At 46.6% G+C, this 15,971-nt stretch overlaps 2 protein-coding genes across 2 annotated transcripts in view; one reads left to right on the top strand and one right to left on the bottom strand.

Moving 5' to 3' along the window:
- The window catches only part of NDUFS6 (NADH:ubiquinone oxidoreductase subunit S6), a 31,579-nt gene extending 16,586 nt beyond the window's left edge, over positions 1-14,993 (bottom strand). The window contains exons 1-2 of the mRNA XM_084620300.1: positions 14,555-14,993; positions 7,503-7,556 (exon numbers count right to left, since the gene is read on the bottom strand). Coding sequence (XP_084476426.1) covers positions 7,503-7,556; positions 14,555-14,695 — 195 coding nt within the window. The 5' untranslated portion in view covers positions 14,696-14,993. The remainder of the gene's footprint in view (positions 1-7,502; positions 7,557-14,554) is intronic.
- A 309-nt stretch (positions 14,994-15,302) lies between these two features.
- MRPL36 (mitochondrial ribosomal protein L36) lies at positions 15,303-15,632 on the top strand (the record flags this gene model as incomplete). The annotated part of the gene is made up of 1 exon (XM_084621099.1): positions 15,303-15,632. The coding sequence occupies one exon, from the start codon at positions 15,303-15,305 to the stop codon at positions 15,630-15,632; it is 330 nt and encodes a 109-aa protein (XP_084477225.1).
- Positions 15,633-15,971: the final 339 nt, after the last annotated feature.

Genomic DNA, 15,971 nt, shown 5'->3' with positions numbered 1-15,971 from the left:
ATGCTTTCTCTGTATTGCTTTTATCATAGAATAAAATATGTTTGCTTAAGAAAAGTGGTGAGGTAACATAACTGGGGCAATTATACTGGTTACCGTCTGAGGAGAGAAGCAAGCAGACCTGCTTAGACAGAGACTGTCCTTTGCTACGAATAACACAGTGAAGGCAGGTAACTATTCTGCCTGGAAACTCTTCTTGACCTGCCAGAGCTCTTCTTGACCAGCTGCTCACAAACCAGGAAGAATTAGTAGGGGAAGCAAAAGGGGATGGGAACCTGGGAGGCAGTTACCATGAGATAGTCGAGTTCAGGATCCTGACACAAGGAAGAAAGGTCAGCAGCAGAATATGGACCCTGGACTTCAGAAAAGCAGACTTTGAATCCCTCAGGGAACTGATGGACAGCATCTCCTGGGAGAATAAAATGAGGGGGAAAGGAGTCCAGGAGAGCTGGCTGTATTTTAAAGAATCCTTATTGAGGTTACAGGAACAAACCATCCTGATGTGTAGAAAGAATAGTAAATATGGCAGACGACCAGCTTGGCTTAACAGTCAAATCCTTGCTGATATTAAACACAAAAAAGAAGCTTACAAGAAGCGGCAGATTGGACAAATGACCAAGGAAGAGTATAAAAATATTGCTCAAGCATGCAGGAGTGAAATCAGGAAGGCCAAATCACACCTGGAGTTGCAGCTAGCAAGAGATGTTAAAAGTAACAAGAAAGGTTTCTGCAGGTATGTTTGCAACAAGAAGAAAGTCAAGGAAAGTGTGGGCCCCTTACTGAATGAGGGAGGCAACACAGTGACAGAGGATGTGGAAAAAGCTAATGTATTCAATGCTTTTTTTGCCTCTGTCTTCACGAACAAGGTCAGCTCCCAGATTACTGCACTGGGCAGCACAGCATGGGGAGGAGGTGACCAACCCTCTGTGCAGAAAGAAGTGGTTCGGGACTATTTAGAAAAGCTGGACGAGCACAAGTTCATGGGGCCGGAGTGCTAAAGGAGTTGGCAGATGTGATTGCAGAGCCATTGGCCATTATCTTTGAAAACTCATGGCGATCAGGAGAGGTCCCAGACGACTGGAAAAAGGCTAATGTAGTGCCCATCTTTAAAAAAGGGAAGAAGGAGGATCCAGGGAACCACAGGCCAGTCAGCCTCACCTCAGACCCTGGAAAAATCATGGAGCAGGTCCTCAAGGGATCAATTCTGAAGCACTTAGAGGAAAGGAAAGTGATCAGGAACAGTCAGCATGGATTCACCAAGGGCAAGTCATGCCTGACTAATCTAATTGCCTTCTAGGATGAGATAATTGGCTCTGTGGATGAGGGGAAAGCAGTGGACATGTTATTCCTTGACTTTAGCAAAGCTTTTGACACGGTCTCCCACAGTATTCTTGCCAGCGAGTTAAAGAAGTATGGGCTGGATGAATGCACTATAAGGTGGAGAGAAAGCTGGCTAGATCGTTGGGCTGAATGGGTAGTGATCAATGGCTCCATGTCTAGTTGGCAGCCGATATCAAGCGGACTGCCCAAGGGGTGAGTCCTTGGGCTGGTTTTGTTCAATATCTTCATTAATGATCTAGAGGATGGCGTGGATTTCACCCTCAATATGGATTCAAATGACACTAAACTGGGAGGAGTGGTAGATACACTGGAGGGTAGGGATAGGATACAGAGGGACCTAGACAAATTGGAGGATTGGGCCAAAAGAAATCTGATGAGGTTCAACAAGGAAAAGTGCAGAGTCCTGAAGTGAAGAATCCCATGCACCGCTACAGACTAGGGACCGAATGGCTAGGCAGCAGTTCTGCAGAAAAGGACCTAGGGGTTACAGTGGACGAAAATCATAGAATATCAGGGTTGGAAGGGACCTCAGGAGGTCATCTAGTCCAACCCCCTGCTCAAAGCAGGACCAATCCCCAATTAAATCATCCCAGCCAGGGCTTTGTCAAGCCTGACCTTAAAAACTTCTAAGGAAGGAGATTCCACCACCTCCCTAGGCAACGCATTCCAGTGTTTCACCACCCTCCTAGTGAAAAAGTTTTTCCTAATATCCAACCTAAACCTCCCCCACTGCAACTTGAGACCATTACTCCTTGTCCTGTCCTCTTCCACCACTGAGAATAGTCTAGAACCATCCTCTCTGGAACCACCTCTCAGGTAGTTGAAAGCAGCTATCAAATCCCCACTCATTCTTCTCTTCTGCAGACTAAACAATCCCAGTTCCCTCAGCCTCTCCTCATAAGTCATGTGTTCCAGACCCCTAATCATTTTTGTTGCCCTTCACTGGACTCTCTCCAATTTTTCCACATCCTTCTTGTAGTGTGGGGCCCAAAACTGGACACAGTACTCCAGAAGAGGCCTCACCAATGTCGAATAGAGGGGAACGATCACGTCCCTCGATCTGCTCGCTATGCCCCTACTTATACATCCCAAAATGCCGTTGGCCTTCTTGGCAACAAGGGCACACTGCTGACTCATATCCAGCTTCTCGTCCACTGTCACCCCTAGGTCCTTTTCCGCAGAACTGCTGCCTAGCCATTCGGTCCCTAGTCTGTAGCTGTGCATTGGGTTCTTCCATCCTAAGTGCAGGACCCTGCACTTATCCTTATTGAACCTCATCAGATTTCTTTTGGCCCAATCCTCCAATTTGTCTAGATCCCTCTGTATCCTATCCCTCCAGCGTATCTACCACTCCTCCCAGTTTAGTATCATCCGCAAATTTGCTGACAGTGCAACCCACACCATCCTCCAGATCATTTATGAAGATATTGAACAAAACCGGCCCCAGGACCAACCCCTGGGGCACTCCACTTGACACCGGCTGCCAACTAGACATGGAGCCATTGATCACTACCCGTTGAGCCAGACAATCTAGCCAACTTTCTACCCACCCTATAGTGCATTCATCCAGCCCATACTTCTTTAACTTGCTGACAAGAATACTGTGGGAGACCGTGTCAAAAGCTTTGCTAAAGTCAAGAAACAATACATCCACTGCTTTCCTTTCATCCAAAAGCTGGATGAAGCTGGATATGAGTCAACCGTGTGCCCTTGTTGCCAAGAAGGCCAATGGAATATACGAGCCCAAGCAGTTAAAGGTGTCAATATGACCCAATTACTGTCCGACATTAAGCAGTTTTAAACAAGCTTTGGTATACAGAGACATAAGCCTGCTTAGAATCATGGCAAACAGACCATTAAAAATCCTAACTTTTTATTAAAGATACAGAAAAGAAGGTTGATAACAGTCAAAGTATCTGAAATATAAAGCAGACTTTATATATATAAAATATATATATATTGAAATATAAAGAAGACTTTCATTTCAACATGCCCCCCTTGTTCCCTTTAACCGGAGACTTTTTAAGAAGGAAAAAAATCCTTGTTTGACAATCTTTTAAGTGATATTAAAGATAGTAATAACTGTCCTTTTGGGGAAATAAGAATTTAGTAGAGATGAGCTAGAGCTCTTGTTATTGCTGTTGTTGTTAAAGTCCAATCCTGTTTCCTAAGATGACAAAACAAGAAACACACACACAAAGGGAGAGAAAAAGAACAGCAAAGACAGAAGCTGCAGTTGTGTCTCTGGTGTTGACTTTCACTTGCAACCTTACTGCTGGAGAAACACAGGCACAGTACAGTCTTATCATGCACTCTCAGGCCTGGCAAACTCATACAAGCGTCAGGTTATTTAAGGCATCGGTTTTAGCTGCCTCTTGCTAGTCACAGGCTTATAGCAGTGTTGCAAAATATAAAGTCTTAGCAGACTAAGCCAGACTCTTTTTAGAGAGATGGAAAAAGAATCGTAAAAGAGAAGAAATCAGGTAGGGAAGGAAAAAGAACACGCAAGTGGGGGAAGGGTAAGAAAAAGTCTCACATCTCAGGTGGTATTTGGGATTTAGCCAAAGCCAGTGGAGGTAGCAATGTTATTTGGCTCCTTCTTCCTTGCCTGGTCTGGTCTGCTCAGGACATCTCTCTGAACCTTCTTCATCCTCATCGTGAGTCCAAGGAGACCAGAGGGAGGGAGGATAGCAGCCATGATAACGAAGCTCATTCCAGTAACCAATTTTTCTCCCAAATGCTTTCTTTAAGGACCCCAAAAGGGAATGATGGGAGGAATAGCCCATCCCCTCATTATTTTGTCCACCAATTACACCTAGTTTCATACACACCAATTTTGATTCACTGATTTCTGGTTCTACACTTCTCTTGTTACCAAGCATGATCTTAACACAGTCCTTGAGTCTTATCTTTTTTGTTTGGACTAATTCAGTCTGTCTCACTTTTGCACCTTTTCCCGTCAATATTTGTTACAGGTTATTGTGACATCTCATGAACTTACACTGCTTATTAGTGTAAGTTGAGCTAACAGTTGAGCTAACAAGTAAAGTAAATTTGTAGGTCCAATTATCATAACAGTTCTTTGAGTAATAAGGTACGTTTTCCAATTCTTTCATCAACCTTGTCATGCTCAAAAAAACAGATGAAACATTCTTGCTCAACTTTACAAAACAACTCAGCCTTTAGACTAAGACAAAACATAGAAAGTTTTCAACCAACTGTAACAACTGAAAAGTCAGTTATAATGGAAAATGTTATGTGATTTTAACTAAGCGAATCGTGATCAGTACTCTGCTATAATTGAGCACTATTGTTGCTCTATTTGAAACTGCAGCTGGAAAGATCAAGACAAAGTAAGCTTCCACAGAAAGATCATTCATTATTATAAAGGACAGTCAAACAGTAATATAGTACTAAAATTCTGTATGAAATGTGGTTCCTCTCTCACTATGTGTTATTACAGCACCTAGAACAATAGGGGCTTCATGTCATTAGGGACTCTAAGTGCTACCACAATTCAAATAATAAATATGTATCAAATATCTAATCGCTATCATTTTCCTTGAATACTTTTACATTAATCTATGGATTTAATCCAGTTTGGGAGAATTTGATTTTCATTGAGTAGATGGAATAAAATATATTGTTATTACCTAAAATTTAGTAACCAATATATAAAAGTTTTAAAAAGTGTAAGAGGAAATTCTCCAGAGTAACAATATTTGAGGGAGTAGGAGTTAGTAAATACACATTTAAGGCTTGTCTACTCATGGTGCTATTCCAGATAACTACATATGTAGACACACTTATTCCAGAATAAGGGCATGGCTACACTGGAAACTCTGAAGCACTGTCGCGGGAGCACTCCCGCAGCATGGTTTTGAAGTGTGAGTGTGGGTGCACGTGAGCACTGGGAGAGAGCTTTCTCAGTGCTCCTGGTAATCCACCTTCACAAGGGGATTAGCTCCGCGCGCTGGGAGCAAGGCTTCCAGCGCTTGGAGCCTGTCCACATTAGCGTTTTAAAGTGCTCAGACTTGCTGCGCTCAGAGGGGTGATTTTTCGCACCCCTGAGCCAGCAAGTTAGAGCGCTATAAAATGTAAGTGTAGACAAGCCCTTAGAGTGCCTTGTTCCTGTTTATCTTAACCCAGTGGGTTAATAGCTGTTCCTGAATAACACCATCCTGGCCCCTATGGATGTAGAAGCCCTCTACACCAACATTCCACAGAAAGATGTACTACAAGCCGTCAAGAACACTATCCCCAATAATGTCACGGCTAACCTGGTAGCTGAGCTTTGTGACTTTGTCCTTACCCATAACTATTTCACATTTGGTGACAATGTATATCTTCAAATCAGCGGCACTGCTATGGGTACCCGCATGGCCCCACAGTATGCCAAAATTTTTATGGCTGACTTAGAACAACGCTTCCTTAGCTCTTGTCCCCTAACGCCCCTACTCTACTTGCTCTATATTGATGACATCTTCATCATCTGGACCCTTGGAAAAGAAGCACTTGAGGAATTCCACCATGATTTCAACAATTTCCATCCCACCATCAACCTCAGCCTGGTCCAGTCCACACAAGAGATCCACTTCCTGGACACTACAGTGCTAATAAATGATGGTCACATAAACACCACCCTATACCAGAAAACCACTGACCGCTATTCCTACCTACATGCCTCCAGCTTTCACCCTGACCACACCACACGATCCATTGTCTACAGCCAAGCTCTGCAATACAACCGCATTTGCTCCAACCCCTCACACAGAGACAAACACCTACAAGATCTCTATCAGGCTTTCTTACAACTACAATACCCACCTGCGGAAGTGAAGAAACAGATTGATAGAGCCAGAAGAGTTCCCAGAAGTCACCTACTACAGGACAGGCCTAACAAAGAAAATAACAGAACGCCACTAGCCGTCACCTTCAGCCCCCAACTAAAACCCCTCCAACGCATTATTAAGGATCTACAACCTATCCTGAAGGATGACCCAACACACTCACAAATCTTGGGAGACAGGCCAGTCCTTGCCTACAGAGAGCCCCCCAACCTGAAGCAAATACTCACCACATACCATACAACAGAACCACTAACCCAGGAACCTATCCCTGCAACAAAGCCCGTTGCCAACTGTGCCCACATATCTATTCAGGGGACACCATCAAAGGGCCTAATTACATCAGCCACGCTATCAGAGGCTCGTTCTCCTGCACATCCACCAATGTGATATATGCCATCATGTGCCAGCAATGCCCCTCTGCCATGTACATTGGTCAAACTGGACAGTCTCTACGTAAAAGAATAAATGGACACAAATCAGATGTCAAGAATTATAACATTCATAAACCAGTCGGAGAACACTTCAATCTCTCTGGTCATGCGATTACAGACATGAAAGTTGTGATATTACAACAGAAAAACTTCAAAACCAGACTCCAGCGAGAGACTGTTGAATTGGAATTCATTTGCAAATTGGATACAATTAACTTAGGCTTGAATAGAGACTGGGAGTGGCTAAGTCATTATGCAAGGTATTTCCCCTTGTTTTTTCCTACCCCACCCCCCAGACGTTCTTGTTAAACCCTGGATTTGTGCTGGAAATGGCCCACCTTGATTATCATACACATTGTAAGGAGAGTGATCACTTTAGATAAGCTATTACCGGCAGGAGAGTGGGATGGGGGGAGAGAAAACCTTTTGTAGTGGTAAACACCCATTTTTTCATGGTTTGTGTATATAAAAAGATCTTCTCTGCTTTCCACAGTATGCATCCGATGAAGTGAGCTGTAGCTCACGAAAGCTTATGCTCAAATAAATTGGTTAGTCTCTAAGGTGCCACAAGTACTCCTTTTCTTTTTGCGAATACAGACTAACATGGCTGTTACTCTGAATCCACATGTAGACAATTCCCTAGATCAAAGCTGTGGAACAGAGGAGTCTGACATCAAAGCAAAGCAGTACACATCAGCGAGAGTCTGGAGGAGTAACTGGTTCGAAGACAGAGTAAAACAGATCCGTAATTTCTACTTTGTAACAAATTTTTAAAATTGTGGACATTAAAAATATTTATTTTAATAAACCTGAATATTTAAGGCATCATTACCCAAGAAAATTAAAATCATATCCTGAGGAGTCTAGATACAATGTGTTTTACCTCCTTCTGTCGTGCAACAAATCGAACCTTCCTGTAGTCATTTTCTTCATAAACCTGAAATACAAAATAAGTTGCATCTTAATTAGAAAGCAGTTACCATGACTAAGGGATACGAATATTTAAAATACAATAAAAATCTGCTGGCAGTTCAAAACAAAAGTGAAATTGGCTTTCTGGGCTTCAAGTTCATTGACATCTCGAGGATGGGGATTGAGGATGGAGTTATCACTTCCCACAAAATATTTCAAATGGGCAAATGATACCATTTAGAACATAAGAACGGCCATACTGAGTCAGACTAATGGTCCATCTAGCCTTTCTATCGTCTGAAAGTGGCCAATGGCAGGTGCTTCAGTGGGAATGAATGGAATAGGCAATCATCGTCATCCACTCTGGCGATCAGAGGCTAGGGTCACCCAGAGTATGCGGTTGCATCCCTTACCACCTTAGCTAAAAAGACATTGATGGAACTATCATCCATCAATCTATCTAGTTCTTTTTTTAACCCCATTATAGTTTGGCCTTTACAACATACCCCTGGCAATGAGTTCCACAGGTCCTCCTTTACTTTCTCCACAACAGTCATGATTATAGACCACTATCAGATCCCCTCTTATAATCATCTCTTTTCCAAAATGAAAACTCCAAGTCTTTTTAATCTCTCCTCATATGGATGCTGTTCCATACCGTTAATCATTTTTGTTGCCTTTTTCTGTACTTTTTCTAATATATCTTTTTTGAGAAGGTGGCAAAACTGCATGCAGTATTCAAGTTGTGGTCATATCATGGATTTATATAGTGACATTATGATATCTTCTGTCTTAATAGATCCCTGCTCTGATACAAAATTTATATCTGCATCCAATCCATAAACATGGTCCGTTCCAAGATCTCTTTAGGGAGTGGTAACTGGTAATTCAGACCCCATAATTTTGTATATATAGTTGGGGTTATGTTTTCCAATATGCATTTCTTTGCATTTATCAACATTGAATATCATCTGCCATTTTGTTTCCCAGTCACCCAATTTTGTGAAATCCCTTTGCAACTCTTTGTAGTCTGCTTTGGACTTAACTATCTTGAGTCTCATCTACAAATTTTGCCTCCTCACTGTCTGCCCCTTTTCCAGATCATTTATTAATATATTGAACAGTACTGGTCCTAGTACAGATCCCTGGGAGACACCACTACTTACCTCTCTCCACTGTTAAAACTGACCATTTATTCCTACCCTTTGTTTTCTATCTTTCAACCAGTTACTGATTCATGAGAGGACCTTCCCTCTTATCCCATGACTGCCTACTTTGCTTAAGAGTCTTTGGTGAGGGACTTTATCAACGACTTTCTAAATGTCCTAGTACACGATATCTACTGGATCACCCTTGTCCGCATGTTTGTTGACCCCCTCAAAAGAATTTTAATAGATTGGTGAGGCATGATTTCCTCTTACAAAAACCCTGTTGACTCTTCCCCAACACAAGTTGATCTATGTGTCTGATAATTCTGTTCTTTATTATAGCGTCAACCAATTTGCCTGGTACTGAAGTTAGGCTTACTGGCCTGTAATTGCCAAGATCACCTCTGGAGCCTCTCTTAAACATTGGTGTCACATTAGCTATCCTTCAGTCATTTGGTACAGAAGCTGATTTAAATGACAAGTTACATAACACAGTTAGTAGTTCTGCAGTTTCATATTTCCTTCAGAACTCTTGGGTGAACATCACCTGGTCCTGGTAACTTACTGTTGTTTCAGGGTTTCAGCTAGCTAACGGCAGGTGTTCAGAGCAGGATCCACTGCCCACCCCCTTCACTGTACTCTTTTTAAAAAAAAATATCTCAGTCTTCAGAAACATCAGGGATGGCCACAGCTGGAGATGAGACACTGGTGGGCTAGGCCAGGGCTCTGAGGTGGCACAGAGCATTTTCTCTCTCAGGTGCTTACATGTTCAGGATCTAACCATATGTGAGGTCAGGAAGGAATTTTACCCCCAAGTCACACTCGCAATGACTCTATGGGTTTCTGCCTCCTCTGCAGCACATGGGTGTGGGTCACTTGTCAGGATTATCAGATCATCACTTTCCTACTATTCTGTAGGCCTTGGGTCCTGGTATGCCTTGGTACCTCCTATTCTCTGTCTCTGGCACATAATAGCCTAGTCTCCTGTGAGCTGTAATACTTTAAACCCAACAACCAAAATTAGACCAGTGTGCTGGATGGTGTTGGTAGCCTGCAACTTACAGGTCAGATTAGGATGATCTAATGGTCCCTTCTGGCCTTAAACTCTATAACTATGACATTCCCCAAATAATCAACTCCTATTTTAAAATTAACTAGTTTGTTTCTATAATTAATACTACTCTCCAACTCTTTACTCTGCCCTACAAAAGTACCTGTGAAGTACTGTATGTATCTCACTTTATCATCACCTGGAGATACTAGATAAATTCTGCTTTGCAAGTACATTTTGAGGGACAACCAAAGCACTCAATTCTGCCTTTCTCTGACACTGCCGCAGTGAGTGGAAGGAAATGGAAACACTAAGCACAAGCCTTAGTTCTGACCAATCATTCTGGCAGAAGGGGCTCTGGGGATAACAAGCAGCTGTGACACTGCTGTCTGCTCTCAGAACGCTCATTGTCAAATTGACTACAGTCTGAGCAGGGTTAAAAACTAAATCTCCCATTAAGCAGGCTCCTCCTACACAGAGGACAGAGAGAAAAAGTGGCACAAATGTTACGCCTGTAGGATGCTTGTGATCATCATGACAATTTTAGCTTTCCTCTTCCCCTTCAAATTCAGTTTTCATTTAAATCTACACTATAATGAAAATTAATCTTAAAAAGTCTTCAAACCAGGGACTGGTCTCTTAGATTTGCTGTCAGAGTAGACAACTCCTTCAGTCAGTGAACCTCCTGTGTTTGCCACTAGAGAATCTCCTCTCTGCCCCACAGCCACACCCAGTACAGGGTTTACAATGGTGCCATCGTGCCGGGCCCAAACTTGGAAGGGGCCCATAACGACTACATGGGTACCCACAAAAGGTTAATCCAGCCCTAACCACAGCCTGGCAATGTGAAGAGTCAGCAACTTCCCAGCACCTGCTGAAAATGCTCAGCAGTCCAGGAAGCAGAGCATGCAGGCGCAACAGGGACTTGGTGTTACGGAGTATGCTGGGAGTTGTAGTTCGCACACTGCTGCGTTCCACCAGGGCCTTTGGACCTGCGCCGCCAGCTGCACGACTACTCCCAAAATGCCCCATGCCACACTGCCCCAGTTTAACTGCAGGTGGCAGTGGAGCAGACCAAAAAAAAAAAAAAAAAATCCAAACCAAGGAAATGGCGCAGGGAGAAGGTTCCTGGTGCTGGGGGTGCTGATCCCCCCCATGCTTCCCACCCACATGGGGCACAGGGTGGAGGCTCCTGGCTCAGCCCTTCCCACTCCTGCATCTCCCCTGCTTTGATGGGGCAGTGGGTAGCAGCAATGCTGTGACTCCCAGTGTGTGCCCCCCAGCACCCTCGCCCAGGTGACCCTGATGCCTGGCTAAGGGCTTCTGGGCACTGTCTCAACCCTGCAGCTTTGCGATGGGGGGGAAGAGAAGGGGGAGCCCTTGAGCACCATTGGGGGTGCTGGCTGCCATGCCCCCTGCCAGTGGGAATGCCCAGAAACATTTCTCTGCACTCCAGGGAGGGGAGGTGGTAGAGCACGGTTTGGGGGAAAGAAACGAGTCCGGGTGCAATGGAGGACCTGGCGGTGACTGGCGGGAGGGAGAGGGGGCAGAGAAAAGAGTCTGGGTTGAAGGTGGGGGTTGGCTCGGGAACGACAGTAGGAGGGAGGCGACAGCCCTGTGGGTGAAAGTGGGGGATGAGCCTAGGGGAATTCTGCCACCCAAAATTAAACATTCTGTGTACAATATTTTAAAATTCCGCAAAATTCTGCATATTTTATTTGTCAAAACAACACTACGTAATCACACCAGTTTCAATTATTTGGTAATTCATTTTGAAATACCTGTCAGCAACTATGTCTAACAATACAGACAAAAAAATTCCCGCAGGAGCAGAGAAAGAAACCCCTGTTTCTTTGCCCCCTCACTCAGCCCAGCTGGGGGGGGGGGAGGGGGAGGGTCAGACATCCACACCCCCTACCACCCACAGAGCCCAGCCGCGGTACCCCCCCAGCCCAGACACTCATACCCCCCTCCTCCTCCACAGCCCAGCTATGGGGTGCCCCCCCAAACAGCCACACCCCCTGTTCCCCCAGAGCCCAGCTGCAGAGCTCCCCATGCCCAGACACTCACACACTATTCCTCAGAACCTAGCGTGGGGCCCCCCCAGCCCAGATACCCGCACCCCCTACCCCTCAGAGCCCAGTCACAGGGGTCCCCCCAGTCCAGACACACACACTCCCTCCTCACCCAGAGCCCAGATGTGGAGCCTTCCTAGCCCAGGGACCCCCTACTGCCCAGAGCCCAACTGCAAGCACCCCTCCCCCTGCACCCTCCCCACCACCACCCTCCAGAGCCTAGGGATCCAGAGGAAGAAATAGCCTGATACTGGGTCCCAGGCTTCTGTGGAATTTCCTGCATGCTGCCTCCTTCCTCCAGGAACCCCCCTGCTGCTCCTCTCTCCCTCCTCCCCCCACAGTGTATAGTCCAGAAGCCCCTCGTGGCCACCAACAGCTCTGCAGCCCATTTCTGTGGGAGAAAAAGGAAATTCTGTGCACACAACATTAATTTCTGTGCAAATTCTGCATGTGCAGTGGTGCAGAATTACCACAGGAGTATACTGGCAGTATAAAGGAGATTGAGGAGAGCCCTTGTGTGAAGTGGGATTTAGTTGGGGGCAGGGAGGGGAGAACAGTATGATGGACAAGGGGGAGAGCCCAGGTGTGAAGGATGGGGGACTGGCTTGAGGCTGGATTGTGGTAGCCTTGGTGGTAAAGCATGTCTCTCCCAGTGGCCCTTTCTCCCTGCAAAAGATGGGCACCAACAATTCCCCACACTCCACCCCAGTAACTTAACAGTTTCACTTGGAGTCATAAGAGATGGTGAGGCAAAGGGAGAAACAGGCTAAAGAAACTAACATTTAAAAAGGTTTTGTAAATATTATTGTACCAAAGTAGAAAATACAGCTTTCAAAAAATGTATTCATAAAACATAATTTTGGGTGGAGGCGGTGGGGAGGTGCAGGTGCAATTCCACTGACTGGGCTTAATATGGCTCAAAAATGTGCTAATTAAACTTGTGTGCTCAGGCCCCAAGCAGGCCCTGAGTGTTTTAACAAAAAAAGAAAAAACAAACGAACAACCACTCCCACATAAATAAACCAAATTCAAGAGTACCCTGAGTATATTGATGTTAGCCCAATTTGTTCTCAACAGGCTGAGTGGAGGTATCGATACAGTGTGGCTTCAAATATCTTATTTTCTTTTTGAATAAATGTTTTCATCCGCATCCCAGCAGTACAGGGTTTACTATAGGGCCAATGATGCCGGGGTCACATTCAGAAGGGGCCCATAACGACTACATGGGGGCCCACAAATATGTTTGGTGCCAGACCCACAAAAGGTTAATAGAGCCCTGGCCATTCCCCATTCTACTCACCCCCACACAGTATTCTACTCTCCCCAAAAGTGTCCCCTTCCATCCATTTTCCAGTTACCTCCCCAAAATCTGCCCCTAGGTCCTTAGCAAACAATCCAGCTGGGGATCATCAGATGAGACTGCACTCTCATCACGTAATCCTCACATAATAATCCACTCAGCCACGTCTACCGTATATGTCCACGTACCAAACACTTGCAGTAGTTATCTTTAGTTCTGTGACACTCCTCAGTTGGTGAACCAGAGACAGGAGACAATTACTAGAGTTAAGGGGAAATCATACAGAGAGGGAGAGACATACTGTGAGGGCTGTAGTCTCAGTCACCAATCCACAACTGAATTATTATCCAGGGCCTGTAGAGAAAGTAAGGGAGGAATATAGAGAGGACCCATGGGGGCATTGCTGGGGAGGAGAAATACTGTGAGGGGCTGTAAAGAGCATGGCAGTGAAAGTGCAATCTCACGTCTGGCCTACACTACTATGGTAAATCTATCTAATTTGTGCAATTTCAGTTACGTGGCTACACTGCGCTGTGTCGACAGCAGAGCGTCTCCCATCCAGGCTATGTCTACGCTATGGGGAGAGATTGATCTAAGTTATGCAAATTCAGCAAAGTGAATAACATAGCTGAAGTTGACATACTTAGATCTACCTGCTGCGTTGTCCACACTACATTACGCTCTCCTGTTGACTCCCCTTGCGCTTCTTGTTCAGGTAGAGTACAGAAGTCGAGGGGATCTTCACTAGACCTACTAATTGATCGCTGATGCATCGATCACCCAGTAAGCATAGACAAGCCCTTGGGAAGGTGGAGTACACAAATCGATTGGAGAGTGCTCTCTCATTGATTTGGGGTGTCTTCACCAGACCCACTAAATCGACACTCACTGCAATGATTGCAGCACAGCTGATCCCCCAGTAAGTGTAGACATGCCCTCAGCTGGTGAATTACATACATCAGCTGAGGGGCCTGCTAAAGAGAACAACACACAGTTCCATTGATAAAAGCTAATTCTAGCGCAGGTGCAAGTATTATAGCAACAGGGAATCGCTAGCGTGGATGCCCTTAATCAAAAGCACAAACCGATTTGAACACTCCAACAAAGTAGACCTGATCACATATTTGTACTGTGCACAAACGCAGCAGCGCCCTGATCTGACTGGGGATTCTGGCTACCACAACACACCAGGTTAAAAGGGAGCGGAAGGGGCAGGGGAGTGACACCCTACCCCCAGGACATGCAAAGCACTAAAGACACAGGAAACCCAAATAGGAGAGCGGCGCAGGAGCCGCGCGCCCCGGAGCCGGCAAATAGCTCCCAACGCCGGGAAGCCCCCTGGCTTTTGTGCTGTGGCCGGGACCGCGTCCCTTGGGGCCACTCAGCGACCCCACCCGGGGCGGCACAGCTCGGGGAAGCCAGCAGCCCCAGCCCGCACAGTAACGTTACCTGTCCCGTGTGCGTCACGCTCTCGCCACTCGCAGACACGCGCGCGCCTTGGCCTCTCTGCGGGGGAGCGGCCGCCACCCGAAGTGGAGCGAGGCGCCTTAGCAACAACACTCCGCGGAAGGTCGAGCACGACGCTGCCATTTTGACTCCACCACGTGATCGAGCAGCCTGGTGCTGCCACTGCACATGCGCAGCACGCTTTGCCCCGGAGGAGGCGCAGTTCGGCACGTGACACCGCAGTATGGGGCCCGCCGTCCCTCCCTGTGGGCCGCGCTGGGGTGGCGCAGGCGCGGACTCGCTTGGGTTGTGGCGCGAGGGCTCGGCTCGCGACAGCTGGCAGCGCCGCTTTCTTCACGTGACCCCGCCGATCCCGAGCCGCGCTCCTTGCTCCCCGCCGCCTCAGTCCCTGCCGCAACTGCTACGGCGCTGGCGAGCGAAGGTCGGTGGCTCGGACGGGGGGCGATGCCGTTGCGGGGGCCTGGCCCGGGTTCGCCAGTTCCCTATCGGCGAGCGGGGCCCGCCTCGCACGGGCCGGGCTGTGTCCCGCTCATGGCAGCGCCGGGGTCCAGGGGCTTCCCTGCCCCGCTGTGAGCCGGGACAGCCCGGGTGCCTGCTTGGGCCCGTTCCCCGCGGCCGGCGGGGCGCGGTCTGTTGGTGGCTGCGCTGGTGGCCAGTGGGGTGGGGTCGCTAGGGCCCTGCCTGGGCGCGCCTGGGGCTCACTTGTTTCTTCTGCCGCAGGTGTGACAACATGGCGGCTCTGCTCGTGAAGACCCTACTGGCGGCTGCCGCCACCCCGCTGCGTTACCTGCGGCACGGCGCGCCCCCGCGCCTGCCCTTTTCTTCCCTGGGCTTCGGACACTTCCTAGCGGCCGCGCCAGCGTTGGTCGCCAAGAAGCGCAGCCTGGCAGGTCAGCCACTGCTTGCAAGCAGCCAGCTTCCAGTCGTACAGACGGTTATGGGGATGAAAACAAAAGGTGTAATCAAAAGGCGTTGTAAGGACTGTTTTATTGTTCGCAGACGTGGACGACTGTTTGTGTACTGTAAAACTCATCCCAGACACAAGCAACGACAGGCATAATTTCAGTTTTTTAATGCAAGCAAAACGCCTGTTCTTTGAAAATGTCCCTCAAAAGACTAGTAAGTTTCCGGAGGAAAATACTAAGTTAATTCTGCATATGAAATGGTGATCGCTGTAAAGATTGCATATAGTACCAGGATACACGTGAATGGCTACTGAGCTGTGGGTTTCTCACTAGCTGGTAGATTGATCTGTTTCTATAATAGCTATGGCCTGTAATCAGAAAAAGTGGTGTAAATGACTGTCATTATAGTAACTAGACTCTCAAAATAATATTTGTGTTTAGAACTTAAATTTACTTTGAGTTCCATGTATTTTTAATTCTTATTTTTGGTATGA

This window comes from Lepidochelys olivacea (assembly GCF_965140295.1).
Source record: "Lepidochelys olivacea isolate rLepOli2 genome assembly, chromosome: 2".
Lineage (NCBI taxonomy): Eukaryota > Metazoa > Chordata > Testudines > Cheloniidae > Lepidochelys > Lepidochelys olivacea.
Note: the sequence above shows the minus strand (reverse complement) of the source record. Positions and strands in the feature narration are given on the sequence as shown.